Source organism: Brassica napus, chromosome C1, assembly GCF_020379485.1.
Source record: "Brassica napus cultivar Da-Ae chromosome C1, Da-Ae, whole genome shotgun sequence".
Lineage (NCBI taxonomy): Eukaryota > Viridiplantae > Streptophyta > Magnoliopsida > Brassicales > Brassicaceae > Brassica > Brassica napus.
The window spans coordinates 8,122,946-8,137,747 of record NC_063444.1 but is presented as its reverse complement, the minus strand read 5'-3'; the positions used below and the strand labels follow the sequence as shown (position 1 = coordinate 8,137,747).

Here is a 14,802-nt window from a genome sequence, read left to right as displayed (position 1 = left end):
GCGGCCCTCTCCGTGAATCTCATGAGCACATTGACAATCTTCAAAGATGGAACAAGGCTCAGGACAGGACAATCTTCAAGCTAAAGACCAAGTACAAGGAGCTTAAAAAGACAGTGAAGAGGTAAGCTGAAGCTTCAGCTCAATTCATGAAGAAGGTGGCTGATCTTTTGGTTAGAGGAGGAGTAGGAGGATGTAGTTCTGAAGACTTTGTCACTAGAGACACCTCAGTTCCTCAACCCCAACACTTTGACCCTGTAACAAACCTTTCTTTGGCTCTTGGACCTCTCCTAACTGCCCGCCAACTCTTGCGTCTGGCACGAAACCCATAGGCTCCTGAATCCAACTCCGGGAATAAGTCTCCTTCCCTTGCCTCAACCGATGAAGAAACCGACAACGAGGAGGTTGCCAGCGAGCCTCAAGCATACTTCACTACCTACCCCGATGACACCGGCAATGAGGCCTCAGCCTTTTTCTCGGACGTTTAGACAGGTACTCCATCACCTCACCATTGTATATACCAGTTTATTTTTCATTTAACTTTCTTTTCGGTATCTCTTCTTCTCTTGGACACACAGAGACTGTGTGACTCAAGTGTGGGGGAGGTACCAAGTATTTAATCATTTTAAAGTGTTTTATGTCATGCATTGTAGATACATATTTGCATAGAAAATTCAAAAAAAAAAAATTAAAAAATTAAAAAATTTCAAAAACAACAAAAAGAAGCATGTAGTTGCATTTTTAAGATTGAGTCTAGAGCATACACCTATTTGCATAGAAAAAAAATCCAAAAAATTAGATATCTAGGATCATATAGGTTGCATTCATTTGCATAGGGAACTATGATTGAAATACCTTGTAAAGGACACATGTCTAGAACTCAATCTAGCATCCTAGCCAAACATAGCAAGTAGCTTAAGCATCTCTTGAAAAAGCTTGCAAGTTTCGAGCCTTGAAAACTCTTCTTGAAACCTGTTGCTTGTTTGATGATTGGCATTGTTCTTGAAACCAACTCCAGATGAACTAGGCTTAATGAACTTAATCTCTCTTGCACATGGACATTTGCATACTTGATCATGGATATTACACACATTTGAGCTATCTTTCTCCTTTGTACCAATCTTTGTTAACCCAAATGGCACTCCATACCCATTAACCCTCACCATTCTTTGAAACCAACATTAATTTGCTTGAGTGAGACCTTTTATTGATAGCATGTCATGTGCAAAATCTTGAAAGCATTAGGAGCGACAATAGGGTTGTTCTCATCTTTGGCTAGCATATGAACCTAATTTGAGCTAGCATCTAGGATGGTGAGTGGATTTATGTACTCTAAAAGTTTAATGTCTTGGGTTTGGGATGTGAGAAAGTTGAGAAAGATTAACAAGAGAGTGTAAGCGAAAAAGAAAAACCCTAGGGACCAAAAGAAAGAAAACTATAGATTATGTCATTTGAGACCTTCTCCCTAAAAAAAAAAAAAAAAAAAAAAAAAAAAAAAGAGTCTTAATAAGATAGTGGGGAAAGACAAAGAAAAAGAGTTAGAGCTAAGAAGTGAAAAGAAGGTCCCTGGTTGGTTGAGTCAAAATAAAAAGAGAGTTGTTCATTGGGTGAGATGTGAAAGTGGGAGTATTTTGGGTTTGGGAAAGAAAAAAAAGAAGGGTAGAACTTAAAGCTACTTAAGAAAGGGATAGAATGATGAGAACAAGCATTGTATGCATGAATTGCTCATTTTCTTAGATAAATTTTGCATAATGATCTTGCTCCTAATTTTGAGTGTGAGCCACTATAAATGATGCAATTGAAACCATTTTTCTTCACATTAGACCACTTTTTCTCACCAAACCAAATGATTAAGATCAAATATCCATTTCCAAGAATTCACCTTGTGTGTGTGTGAATGAATGTGAAAGTTGGCTAAAGAACTTGTTGGTTGGATGACAATGTGCCTTGTGTAGAGATAAAAGAGTCTTAATAGGCCTTGAGAAACTAGAGTGCACTAAGAAGATTGCTCATGCTATTTGCTATGCTTTCCTTAGGATGTGAGGTTGATGGCTAGAAAGTGTCCTTTTGGTTATGAGTTCCCATTTCCAAACCTCTCTCCCTTTTTGCTCTTGAAAGTTCACTTGTGGACAAGTAAAGGACTAGTGTGGGGGAGTTGATATCTTGCACATTTGCATTGTTTTAACTCTTCATTCTCGCATGTTTTGATCATTTAGATTAGGAATTATGCATTTTAGTTTCCTTTTTGCATTGCATATGTCTTTATCTGGTGTTGGAGTATCCATTGGAGTTCTTGGAGATACTTATAGGCATTTGGGATCAAAACGGGAGTGCAAAAATGTTGTTTGAGCGAGCAGAGCACCAGAGCGGGTTACGGGAGCGACCTACGACACCCGCTCCAGACAAAACGAAGACAGCGAGACCCCTTTGCACCGGGGTGAGACACCCGCTCCGAGCTCAACCTCTCGTCGACAACTTTCGAGAAGCGGAGCGACCTGGTGGAGCGACGTCATGAGCCCGCGCGCGACTTGAAGACGTGAAGATGGCGTAGAGAGCGATGTCCCGCAGCGGGGTTATCAACCCGCTCCAGATATTGAGCGACCTGGTGGAGCGACGTCATGAACCCGCGCGACTTGAAGACGTGAAGATGGCGTTTAGAGCGACGTCCCGCAACGGGGTTATCAACCCGCTCCAGATGTGGAGCGACGTCATGGACCCGCACGTGATTTAAAGACATGAAGCAAACATATTGGAGCGACGTTGCGGAGCGAGGTGACTAACCCGCTCTAGATGTGGAGCGACGTGGCGGAGCAACCTGCTGTACCCGCGCCGTGTACTTTCTTCTGATCGATAATTTATGTTTTATTTGGACCTTTCAGGTTGTGGACTGAGCCCATTAGGTTTTAGAAGTCATATAAATACTCTCTAAACCTAATGTTAGAATCTTAATCTTGTTTTTCTATCAAATCACAAGAACTTTTAGGTAAAAGATCTAATCTTGATCATTATCTTGTGTGATTGCTTGCTTAACCTGATCACTAATCATGATTAACACCAAATCACCATTGATTCTTGGGTTCATCATGAAGATCAGTGAATAGTCATCTTTGGATTCATGGGTTAGGGAGACTAAGGGTGATTAAGCTAGATCTAAGGTGTTTTAGTATAGATCCATCTTGTTCCTTGCTAGAAGAGTGCTTCTAATGCAATTTTAGAGTTGGTCTCTCTAAAGTTGAGCTTTAGGTATTTCCCACCCGATAGGTGTTCGATGAAATGCATGAACCAACTCTACTATGCTTTTAACACTCTTTACCAAAGAGATTTGATGTTAAAGGTGTTAAGATGGCTAATAGGCTTGAAATTAATGATTGCTTAGATAACATTCAACCAAAGAGATTTGATGCTTGAGTTATCTTAGTGAATGAGCATTAGATTGAAACTTGATCACCCAAGGTCAATTCCCTTAACCCATAAGTTCTTCCATTCCATAAGAAAGGAAAGCTTTGTTCTTTATTGCATTTTAGTAGTATTCTAGTTCAAAATCATCTCACCAATTGATAACATTTAGATTAAGCATGGTCTTGCATTCCCCTTGCTTTAGAATCACTTAGAACTGGTTTGACATCCTTTATACTATAACATTTGATTAGGAGCGTTGAAAACTCCTAACATCATGAACGAACTTAATGACATTAGCCGTGGACGAGTCATTAGCTGTGGACAACCACAGTCAGGAAGTTACAATGACCTTAAAAGCCTTTTCGGAAATGATCAGCCTTAAGATAATAAGAAGGTAGTTTAGTGGATCAAATGCTGAGATGGACCACTTGGTCTGCAAAAAATCTCAATTAGACCCATCACTTTATTTATTTATTTTGCATTTAAATTTAAATAAAAATCTATGTTAAATAATTGAAAATCCTAAGGAGTTAAACATATTTACTAACCTATGCCATTACTATCCAACCCAATATCCGATCCAGATCCAGACCCGAAATCCGACCCAATCTCCTTCTTCTTCTTCCCCATTTCTTCCCCATTCATAGTTCTTCCACCATAATACAAAATCAAAATTTTTCTTTAACCATCCACTAATTTTCTCTTTCTTATCTCAAATCGATCAACCCATAGTCATGTTTAATCAAATTATATCTTATCCATAGTCTAATTTCATCTTTTCCATCTGATATCCAAGATAATGAAGAACACAAAGTATTACTAGTACAACTCAAATTAGGATAACTAGTACAACTCAAACTAGTACAACTTGTACAACTCGAATTAGTATAACTAGTACATATTGAGTATCTCCTATATATTATTTGAAATGTGATTTTCTTATATATCATCACCATATTCATTCTCACAAAAAAAGATGACATGGCTTTGAGAAATTATGAAATGACATCACTTAATTATGAGATGTATAATAATTTCATCTATTTATTGTTTTCGGCATATGAAGATGCTAGAAAAGAGAATGATGTAGAACCAATAAGACATACTGGTCTTATTTACCCCGCATGCATGTGTCAAATATATGAATAGTATATTTTTAATAATATTTGATTTGAAATTGATATGCTTACAAGTTGTACTAGTTATACTAGTTGTACGATTTTTGGAAAAAATTCATCTTCATCTTTTTGGTCTTGAGGCCAAAAAGTTAGATGCAGAGCCAGAAAATTCTTCAAACATTGTTCTAAAAACGCGAGTCACTGGAAAGAAGAAAAAGATTGGGTTTGATGTATGATTTTTGGTTTTTTTTGCAAATAATTGTTTTAATTGTGATGAAATAACATAGTTGTACTAGTATTTGAGTTGTACCGTTTGTACATAGTTGTACTAGTTTAATCTTTCCCGTTTGCATCTGTCAAAATACATGTATACATCATCCCTTTTTTTTAGCATATGAATGATATTTTAAAGATGATGTTGAACAAATAATACATATTAGTCTAATCTTTCCCACTTGCATCTGTCAAAATACATGTATAATTAGAACAACTAGAAGTCTAAAACATGTATAATTACTACAATTTTACAATTAATATGATTATATTTAATTTTTGTTTTCAACGTATGAATGATATTTTAGAAAGGGATGATGTATCTTTTTTTTTTTTTTTTTTTTTTTTGTCGTCAACTTTACAGACTCATATAGACTCTGTAAACCAAGCCGGAAGATATTGATCCATGTGAACGACGAAAGACGGCTGAATCCTAACACTGCGTGCTAGGCTATCCGCCTTTGTATTCTGCGCTCTTGGTACATGGACGATCTCTGATTGTAGGAAACTTGCTCTCAGACTTTTGATGTCTTCCAAATAACTTGCAAACGCTGGCCACTCTTCTGGTTCCGAAACCATCTTCACCAATTGAGAACAATCCGTTGCAAACGTAACCTGAGATTGACGTAAATTCCTCATACATTCCATAGCCCATAGTAGTGCTTCCATCTCCGCATGTAGAGGAGAAAGGCTAGCCCGAACATTCCTCGCCCCCAGCAACCCAGCGAAGCCTTCTAAAGTGCTGTGCCAACCCTGGCCGGAGAAAGTATCTTTCTCTTTCCAGGAACCATCTGTGAAACACCATCGTCCTGGATTTAACAGTGAAGACCTAATCTCTTCCTGTGGGACCATTCTCTGTTCATTCACTAGTTGGGCTTCAGCCCAAAGGGTTGATTCTGTTTCCGCCAATTTGAGCGTATCCCTAGGATCAATATCCAGATTACTAAAAACCTTACTATTCCTTCCTTTCCAGATATACCATAGTATCCATGCGAACTGATGATCATCTAACTGCGGAAAGACTCTCCAGAAAAGATGATCCATATTTGCAAAAAGGGATTGTGTGGGAAATGTAGTTGGATTTGATGGTATCTTTGAGAGAGCCCAAACCTGAAGTGCTGGAGGACATTCGAAAAACACATGATTTATCGATTCCTCCTCAGCTCCGCATCTTGTACAACATATATCGCCAGTTATCCCTCTCGCTTGTAAATTTTTCTTAACCGCTATACACCCTGTCACCAACTGCCAGAGAAAATGTTTAAGCTTTGGTGGACACCTGACTTTCCAGCAGAATGATTTCAAACCATCCCTTTGGACCTACGGAAGAAAGGGATGATGTATCACCAATGAAAATATTGGTTTAATCTTCATGGATGTGTCAAAATATGTTAATAGTTTGTTTATATAATATTTGTTTTGTTAATGATTTGTTTTACCGTTTGTACTAGTTGTACCAGTTGTATTATATATGGAAGAAAATTATCTTCACGTTTTTGCTCCCGAAGCCGAATAAGACAACTGTCGAGCTAGAAAAGATTGCAGTTTAAGATCTGGAAGAGTATAGTCCAAAAGATAATGCATAAGCCATCACGAGTTTGAAAAAATTGCATAAACATTAATATTTGGTATTTGGACTACAACAATAATAATTTAACTGGTTTAACTACAGTAGTACTATTACTAGTTTAATTGTGGCAACACTTGATTTGTGTTTTTCTAGTGCTGGTTATTAGGTTTCTCGCCTCAAAGTTCATTTTATTGATATGGACATGAAAATATTATAAGAAACAGAGCAATTGTAATCACATACACAAGAAGAACATGGTGAAACTTGCATATTTTGATATAAAATATGATATACATATGTTTGTTGTATCTACAAATTTGATTCAAATAGTTTTTGATTCTTATGTCTGCAAATTAGTACATTTCACTCAGTTTATTATTTAATTATATTTTATAATTTAAATTTTTTCCTGCAAGAAAAACAAATCCTCAAAAATTTATGAAGTTTTTAAAAAATTATGAAATTTATAATCCCAATGCCATCAGTTTCTTTTTAATATCTAATTTTTTTTATAAATATTATTTAGTTTTACGTTTTGTATTTACGTACCTAACAAATTTTTTTCTTAATTTTATCGACTTTGATTTAATGTATTTCAACCAAAAGAAATAGATAACAGGTTAAACTACACAAAAATATTTAGGAATAGTACAACTAGTACAACTACTTGATTTAATATTCAACCATAATGTTTAAAACATGATATACGTTTAAAACGTGATGCACAATATAAAATGAAATAACATAGTTGTACCAGTATTCGAGTTGTACCGGTTTGTACATAGTTGTACCAGTTTTTGAGTTGTACCAGTTTGTACATAGTTATATTTTGACAGTGAAATCGAAAAAACTAGTTGTACGACATAAAATTTGAACTTACCTCAGTTGTACTACTTTTTTATGTGTACATGTCTTTGCCCCAATAAAATGAAATCATAAATTTTGTTAAAATACATTTCATGTATGTTTTCGAAAAATTAGGTGGACAAAGAAGTTAACAAACCTTAAAAGTATAAGGTAGATCATGTAAACTTATGTGATTGTGTTAGATTTGCAAAAAAAAAACCCCCCATGAAATATAATAAGGAACCTTTATAAATACTTTACAGTTTAGCCACTTTATTGATTTTTTTCATATGACATACTCGAAGAAATATTTAAATTTCAGAACCTGAATAGTTGTACTTGTTATATCAGTATCACTAGTTTGGTAAATAAGAAATAGTTGTACCATTTATACTAGTCGAACATATATTGTGTGATATATAGTTTTTCCATGATGAATGATGAAGCACTGGATATATTGACATGTAATATGTCAAAGTCCGTTGATCTATTCAATAATACTTAGAACAATAATGTTCAACAATTTCTCCACGCTTAATGATGGCAACAATTGCATGCACATAAGTTTTGAGAACCTGCATAGTTGTACTAGTTTTTGAGTTGTACCAATTTGTTTAACTACAATTAACTAAAACCATCTTCTTTTCTTTTGGTCAAACCGTGCGACATTTATATATATAAAGTATGCATCTCTCTCACTACGCTAATCCAGCCGCACCACTTTTATCAAGGGTGACTAGATTGGTTTTGTTGTTGTACTTCTCTTCCTTCCTCTCTTTCTTCTTGATCACATTTTTTCTTTTCTTTTGTTTCTCCTTTCTTCTTCTTCTTACATAATTATAATATGTTAGTACACGGAGGAAGAGACGACTTGGAGCTGCCGCATCTTATCACCACGGCACTGTTCTTCAGTACCAGAGAGCCATGCCATCAAACTGGACTGGAGTTGTCATACATCACCGTAGGAGGAGTCGTGCCATCGGAAGCCATCATTGATGCTCTCGCTGGTGATATACAATGAAGAGAAGTTTTGACGGTAACCGTTGGAGCCTCGGGGGAGTTATGCCATCTGAAGCCATCATTAATGCTCTCTTTTGTGATATGATATACAATGAAGTCGAGCAGTTTTAACGTGGAGAGAAGTACACGAACCGAAGCTTTCACTGCTGACCACCAACATGCACCACCGGACGTGCATCTCATGCCACCGGAGAAGTAGTTACATTACTGGAGCCAATGGTCGAATATTCGATAACCGTTAAGGAATAAACAAAACACATCAGTGGAGAGAGTCAAAGTGAATGATTAGAAGATGAGAGGAAGAAACCATGATTGACAGTTTACAAAAAAAAAAAAAAAAACTATGGTTGATGAGGAAGAAAAATGAGTGGGCTCAAGTATTTGTTGATTGGTTGGTTGGAGAAGTAAAAGACAAAAACTTATTAAGGGTATAAATATAAATTTACCTGAAGTGGTCCAATATAGATTAAAATAAGAGGTAATAGATTATTTTTTAAGGCTTTTGGTCTGATATTGTCCTAGTTTCGTATTGCTGGCTATGAAATTAGCCCACGCGGACAAGATCATGCGGTTAAACCTAAACTTGAGAAATCTTAGCCGTTGAGATTGCACATGGCAGCCAGTGGAAAAAATCTTATGAATTCAATCTCAAATTGAGTTTGAATACTGAGACTCGCTAAGGAAAGGACACGCATTAGTATGAGTTTATTATGATCTAGCCAGAAGAGATATAGTTGAGAACTATATTAATTTTATGAATTAAACCGGTAATCAGTAATGAGTAAACCGGAAAACCAATAAAAATAGAAGGTTTAGAATTAAAACGCAGTCACAAAACTTATTGTGGGAAACCCGCGTCTGCGTTTGGATTGTATGAAGATATTTGTAGAAATTACCCGCGTGATTAAAACAAAAAAGTGAATAGTTTCATCAATCATTACCGTTAAAAATCACTTCGTCCAAGTGGATTCGTAAGACACCGTACAACTAATCTCCTGTCTCCTTAACACGTCTCTCCATCTCTAACTATCTTCTACTCTCTCTCTCCCCCCCCCCCGACCTCCACACCTGGTTTGACTCAACAACGACTCGTCTAACCCTTTAGCAGCCCATGACAACTCCTCCTTGCCGGACCATAAACGCTAACAATGCCATCGCCGCGCCGTCGCCATCCGGAATGATCTTCCGCGATAAGAGGCTCGTGAAATCAAGCTCACCTGGCTTGAATCTCCCGACGAAGAGATTGGCTTGGAGCTTAAGTTCTCCGGGGAGGTTTCTCTCTTCTCCCGTGGCCTCTAGTTCGTCATCGGCGGCTGTGACATCGAATTCTACGAATCGACTGGAAGCTTTAGAAGAAGGGATTGAGAAGGTAAAAAAAAAGGGTCGATTCCAGATTCCACTTAATTGTTGATTAAATCGATAAAACTGCTAACTTTAAGGATTTGAATTTGGTTGTTTATAGTTTGAAGCAGAGATTATAATGTGTTCTTAGAGTTTTTTTTTTTAAAGGGAAACCAAAGGTAAAAGGGATGATTACTAAAGATCATAACATTGATTGATGTTTGGTAAAGGCTGTCTTTTTATCAGGTTATAAGGGATATGAATGGCTCAACAAATAAGAGAACATGTGTTTTTCATGATGCTTGATCCTATTTGCCCTTTTCTCCAACTTCCCAGGTCATTTATCAATGTAGATTCATGGCGTTTCTTGGAACTTTAGGATCTCTTTTGGGATCGGTTCTGTGTTTCATCAAGGTAAAAGCCACTGCAGATTCTCTTCTTGCTCTCTCTCTCTCTGGTTTAGCCAACCATTAGATGATGTAGTGTTGGAATATGCATAAGAATGTCCTAATTTTTTGAATCTTACAGAAGCAACACATTATATACTCTATAAACTTCTTTGCTGTTCCTCTAACGTTTGATTGGTACAGGGATGTCTGTACGTCGCAGACTCGTTTGTGCAGTACTCTGTGAACCGTGGGAAGGTGATATTACTTCTGGTAGAAGCCATAGGTGAGAAAGTTTGTTGATATTACTTCTTTTGTAAGAGCATTATTATTATATGCACAAAACTGTTGTTCAAAAAAAATAAAATAAATAAATATGCACAAAACTTTATTGATATATATGATGCTGATGATGATACACAACATATTTGTAGATACATACCTTCTAGGAACTGTGATGTTGGTCTTTGGAATGGGCCTTTACGAGCTCTTCATTAGCAACCTCACAACTTCGGAAACGATTTCACACGACAGTGTTTCCAATAGATCGAGTCTCTTTGGCATGTTCCCCTTAAAGGTTGCTTTTTTTTTTTCTTAAGAATCTTTATAATGGATCAAGAATCTCGTTTTTTGGTTCATGCTAAAACCTTTTTTTTTTTTTTTTTCTCAGGAGCGACCTCAATGGTTAGAGGTGAAAACAGTTAGTGAGCTGAAAACTAAGCTGGGACATGTTATAGTGATGCTACTGTTGATTGGTTTGTTCGACAAGAGCAGGAAAGTTGCCATAACTTCTGTCGCGGATTTGCTATGTATCTCTGCTTCTATCTTTCTTTCTTCGGCTTGTCTCTTCTTGCTCTCTAGGCTCAATGGCTCACGCTGAGTTAATCCTGTTGCCTTTTTTAAACAAATGAAACTTTATGGCTCACACTGAGTTAATCCTGTTGCCTTTTTTAAACAAATGAAACTTTGTATTATGTGTATAATGTTTTAGTAAAGTTTCACATTCTCTTTTGCCTATATTTTACTTTTTGAAAAAGTAATCAAAATATACAACAATCCTAACTAGAGTTTGGATATTTACAAAAAAAAAAAATAGATTACTTTTATTCCTTTTTTTTAAATCTGTAAAATATATTCAGTCAAAGCATGTATTACATGAAGTGTTAATATTTAGAGTAGTTTTATATATGAAACAATGAATACAATGAAAAAGTGAAAATTAGCTCCTTGTGGTTCTTTAAGTTTGAGTTATTATCCCAAAGTTTGAAGCCATTCATCGAGGTGTCTGGTCTCAGATTTGTCTAATGTATATATAGCAGTCTGGTTTGTTGCTTTGTCATTGAACTAAAGCAAGCAATGGATTCACATGATCATTACCATGAAGATGTGAGTGCATCAAGGGTGTGAGGTTTTGTATACAGATGTATCTGAAATGCATTGAACAATGTCATTCCAATTAGTTGTATAGGCCTCTTTAAGAATCGTGCGAACTAGCGGATCCCAAATTGGCAAGCAAAAAAAGGTGTTGACTAAGTCTTATGCGGATCAGAATACAGAAGGCAAGTTGTACACATTACATTCCACATCATCATTCTTTCAGATGATAAAAGTCTATTGTGCATCGTAACCAGTAGTAGTAGAACAAATGTTTTGGTGTGACATGGGAAAACCATACTCATCTACGGTAAAAACTATATAAATTAATAATGTAGGGATTATGGTATTTTATTAGTTTATACAGTTATTAATTTATAAGAAAGTTTTTATTTTATTTTATTTATAGAGTCGCATGTGAGGTTAAAATTCACGAATTAGATCTCCAAAATTCCTTGAACAAGAAACTGTTCTTGTATCTTTCCTTCTTTGCATCTATATAACGTATTATCCTCCTCCCACGCATTGCTATATTTTTTATCCTCTCCATCTCCTTTAATAGTTATACCTTTGTCTCTTTTGCCTAAATGATGTTGGAAAACTTCTTTTACTGTTGAGCTATCTGCAATGACTTAATCAATTGAACCACAATCACCTAAAAGCTCTTTTAGATGACCCTGTTTCAACCGTAAGTCATACCAAAATGAATTATCTCTGCCATTTTCTTCCACATCCAATAAATGTTATGTCCTAATAACTTTTTTGTTTTGTCGTCAATAAACTCTTACTGACTCTGTGAATTAAACTGGAAAATTTTGATCCATGTGAACGACGAAAAATGATTGCTTCCTGACACTGCGTGCTAGGCCATCCGCCTTTGTATTTTGCGTTCTTGGTACATAGATAATCTCTGAAAGGAAAAAACTTTCTTTCAGAACCTTTAAATCTTCTAAATAGTTTGCAAAAACTGGTCATTCTTCCTAATAATCATATTAGGCCTTTACGAGCAGATATGCTTTGATCTATCTGGTTCACCATTGTTGAGAATAAACATAGTCAAACTTGAAAAACACAGAGAACATATAGAGAAACGAAAATACATGTTCTTACCGTTTATATTATTGATTATGTGAATAAATAATTTATAAAAGTTTATACATGTATTTTTATAGCCTTAAAACCTAATATTCATTTTTCTTTTAGGAAAACTTCTTTACATATGAAAAACGGTTTCTTTAATCCTAAAATTATACAGTAGAACCTCTATAAATTAATACTCGATAAATTAATAATTTCTATAAATTAATAAATTTCGCCGGTCCCAATTTGAACCGGTTCAAAATTTGACACAAATCGATAAAGTAATAAGATGATATATTTTTTAGAAAATTCTTTGTAAATATATGGTCACATAAAAATTATAAATTAATAATTTATATGTTTACATATTTTATATAAGTAAGAACCTATTATTATATGGTTTCTTTTATATTCACAGTAGATTTATCTTTATATTTTATTAACACTTAATATTTTTCTTATGAGATTTAGTAATATTCTATCTAAAACCACATTTAAATTCTATGCAATATATATTATATACACCAAATACTATAATAAAATTAATATAAATGTCAAATTTAAAAATAATAACAATTAATATCTATACACTAAAAAAAAATTTATCTTAGAATAAATATATCTCAAAATAAAATATCTAAATTAGAAAAAATTTGTAAATTAATATCTATATAAATTAATAAAATTTCAAAGTTCCAACATTATTAATTTATAGAGGTTCTACTACGTACTGCACCGTGAGGTTTTCGACCCCTTCACTTCACCCCAAATAACAATTTTCATAATAAGCGAATCCGCATAGGTTTATAATGGTCACTTCCAATATGTTTCCTTTATTAATGGCGTGTAAATTCAGGAATCAACAACGGTTAAAATTGAGAAGAGATGATTCTCCAAATAAGTTTAAGGCTTTAAAGTCATCTCTATCCCTACTCTATTTTTTTCTCTAAAATGGAGTAAAAGTGATTATAGAGTAAAGAATGCTCCAACCCAACCTCATATCTCACTCCATAATGAAGTTTACTCCATAAATGGAGTAATCTATTTTTTTTTTGTTCATCACTCCATTATAGAGTGGGAAATGGAGTAGAATTGGAGTAATTTTACTCTATTTTCACTTTTACTCAATTTTGGAGAAAAAATGGTGTTTTACATTGGAGATGCTCTAAACCGGTAACTTTGTTAACTACAATTTAAGCAAAAAAAAAGACTTTGTTATAACTACTTTAGGCGATCGCAGCCCCAAACCATTCTCCTTTTTTACTTGCATACATTCTTTCAACCTATTTTTATTTTATTTTGCTTTTGCTTTCAGCTTGGAGTAAGTAAAAAAAATTATGAACATGTCAGAAACAAAATATTACTTAAGAAAAATTACATTTCAAATTATAATTTATGTTTTACGTATATATAAATTAGGTTTACAAAAATAATAATGCTTGTTTTATATTACTAAATAATAATCAAAATACATGATGATGCATTTCTGATTAAATATAAATTTACAAAAATCAAAACTCGGAACTTCCAGTAATAAACCATACCCGTACTTGTGGGTATTTCTCTACGCAATAATTTAGTACCATTGTGAATTTTAGTTTTAGATATGAAGAAAAAAACGCAATGATTTAAAAGTTTGAGATCATAACTTTTATTAAATGACTTTTTCTTGGGTTCACCCCCTCACCAACCAATAGAAAGTTGTCATTTTAGATCTAGTATCTTTTAATTAAGGAAACAAAATAAATTGCCAAATTATATTATGCTTTTAAAATAAAAAATTAAAAATTAAATAAATAAAAATAACAATAGTTCTAAAAAAAGATTATTTAAAAAAATATATTTATTTTTAAGATTTAGAGTTTAGTGTTTAAGATTTATAATTTAGAATTTATCCAAATTTGTTTAGTGTTTTTCCAAGAGTTTAGGGTTTACCTAAGGGTTTAGGGTTTACCCAAGGGTTTAATGTTTTCCCAAGGGTTTAGGGTTTAGGATTAGAGTTTAGGGTTTAGTGTTTTGTTGACAACATGTTTAGTATTTTTCTAAGGGTTTAGGGGTTTATCCAAGGATTTTGGGAATACCGAAGGATTTAGGGTTTAGTATTTATGATTTGAGTTTAGGGTTTAGTATTAGAGTTTAGGGTTTAGTGTTTTATTGACAACATTATTTTTTTTTTGAATTCGTTTTTTATATATTATTTTTATTTATTTTTTAAATTTTATTTTGAAAAGATAATATAATTTACCAAGTTATTTGGTTTCTGTAATTAAAAGATACTAGATTTAAAATGACAATTTTGTAGGGGGTGAACCCAATAATAACTCTTATTAAATACCATATCTACCCAACGTCAACTTGCGTTGGACAATCGATGATATCAATGCACTTATGGAAGACA

The 14,802-nt window shown here is 34.3% G+C and overlaps 1 protein-coding gene across 1 annotated transcript; it reads left to right on the top strand.

Annotated features, from left to right (window-relative positions):
* Positions 1-9,186: 9,186 nt before the first annotated feature.
* Positions 9,187-10,967, top strand: LOC106377078. Its single transcript, XM_048745515.1, has 5 exons — positions 9,187-9,592; positions 9,901-9,978; positions 10,155-10,236; positions 10,385-10,527; positions 10,621-10,967. Exons 1-5 carry the CDS (start codon positions 9,335-9,337, stop codon positions 10,828-10,830), a joined length of 771 nt encoding a protein of 256 aa, XP_048601472.1. The 5' UTR covers positions 9,187-9,334; the 3' UTR covers positions 10,831-10,967.
* The last annotated feature ends 3,835 nt before the right edge of the window (positions 10,968-14,802 follow it).

Excerpts from the sequence above, each read along its gene's own strand:
- LOC106377078 (XM_048745515.1), top strand. The coding sequence starts at position 9,335 with ATGACAACTCCTCCTTGCCGGACCATAAACGCTAACAATGCCATCGCC. Across the intron at positions 9,979-10,154 it reads CGGTTCTGTGTTTCATCAAG|GGATGTCTGTACGTCGCAGA; the intron begins GTAAAAGCCACT and ends TGATTGGTACAG. Across the intron at positions 10,528-10,620 it reads TTGGCATGTTCCCCTTAAAG|GAGCGACCTCAATGGTTAGA; the intron begins GTTGCTTTTTTT and ends TTTTTTTCTCAG.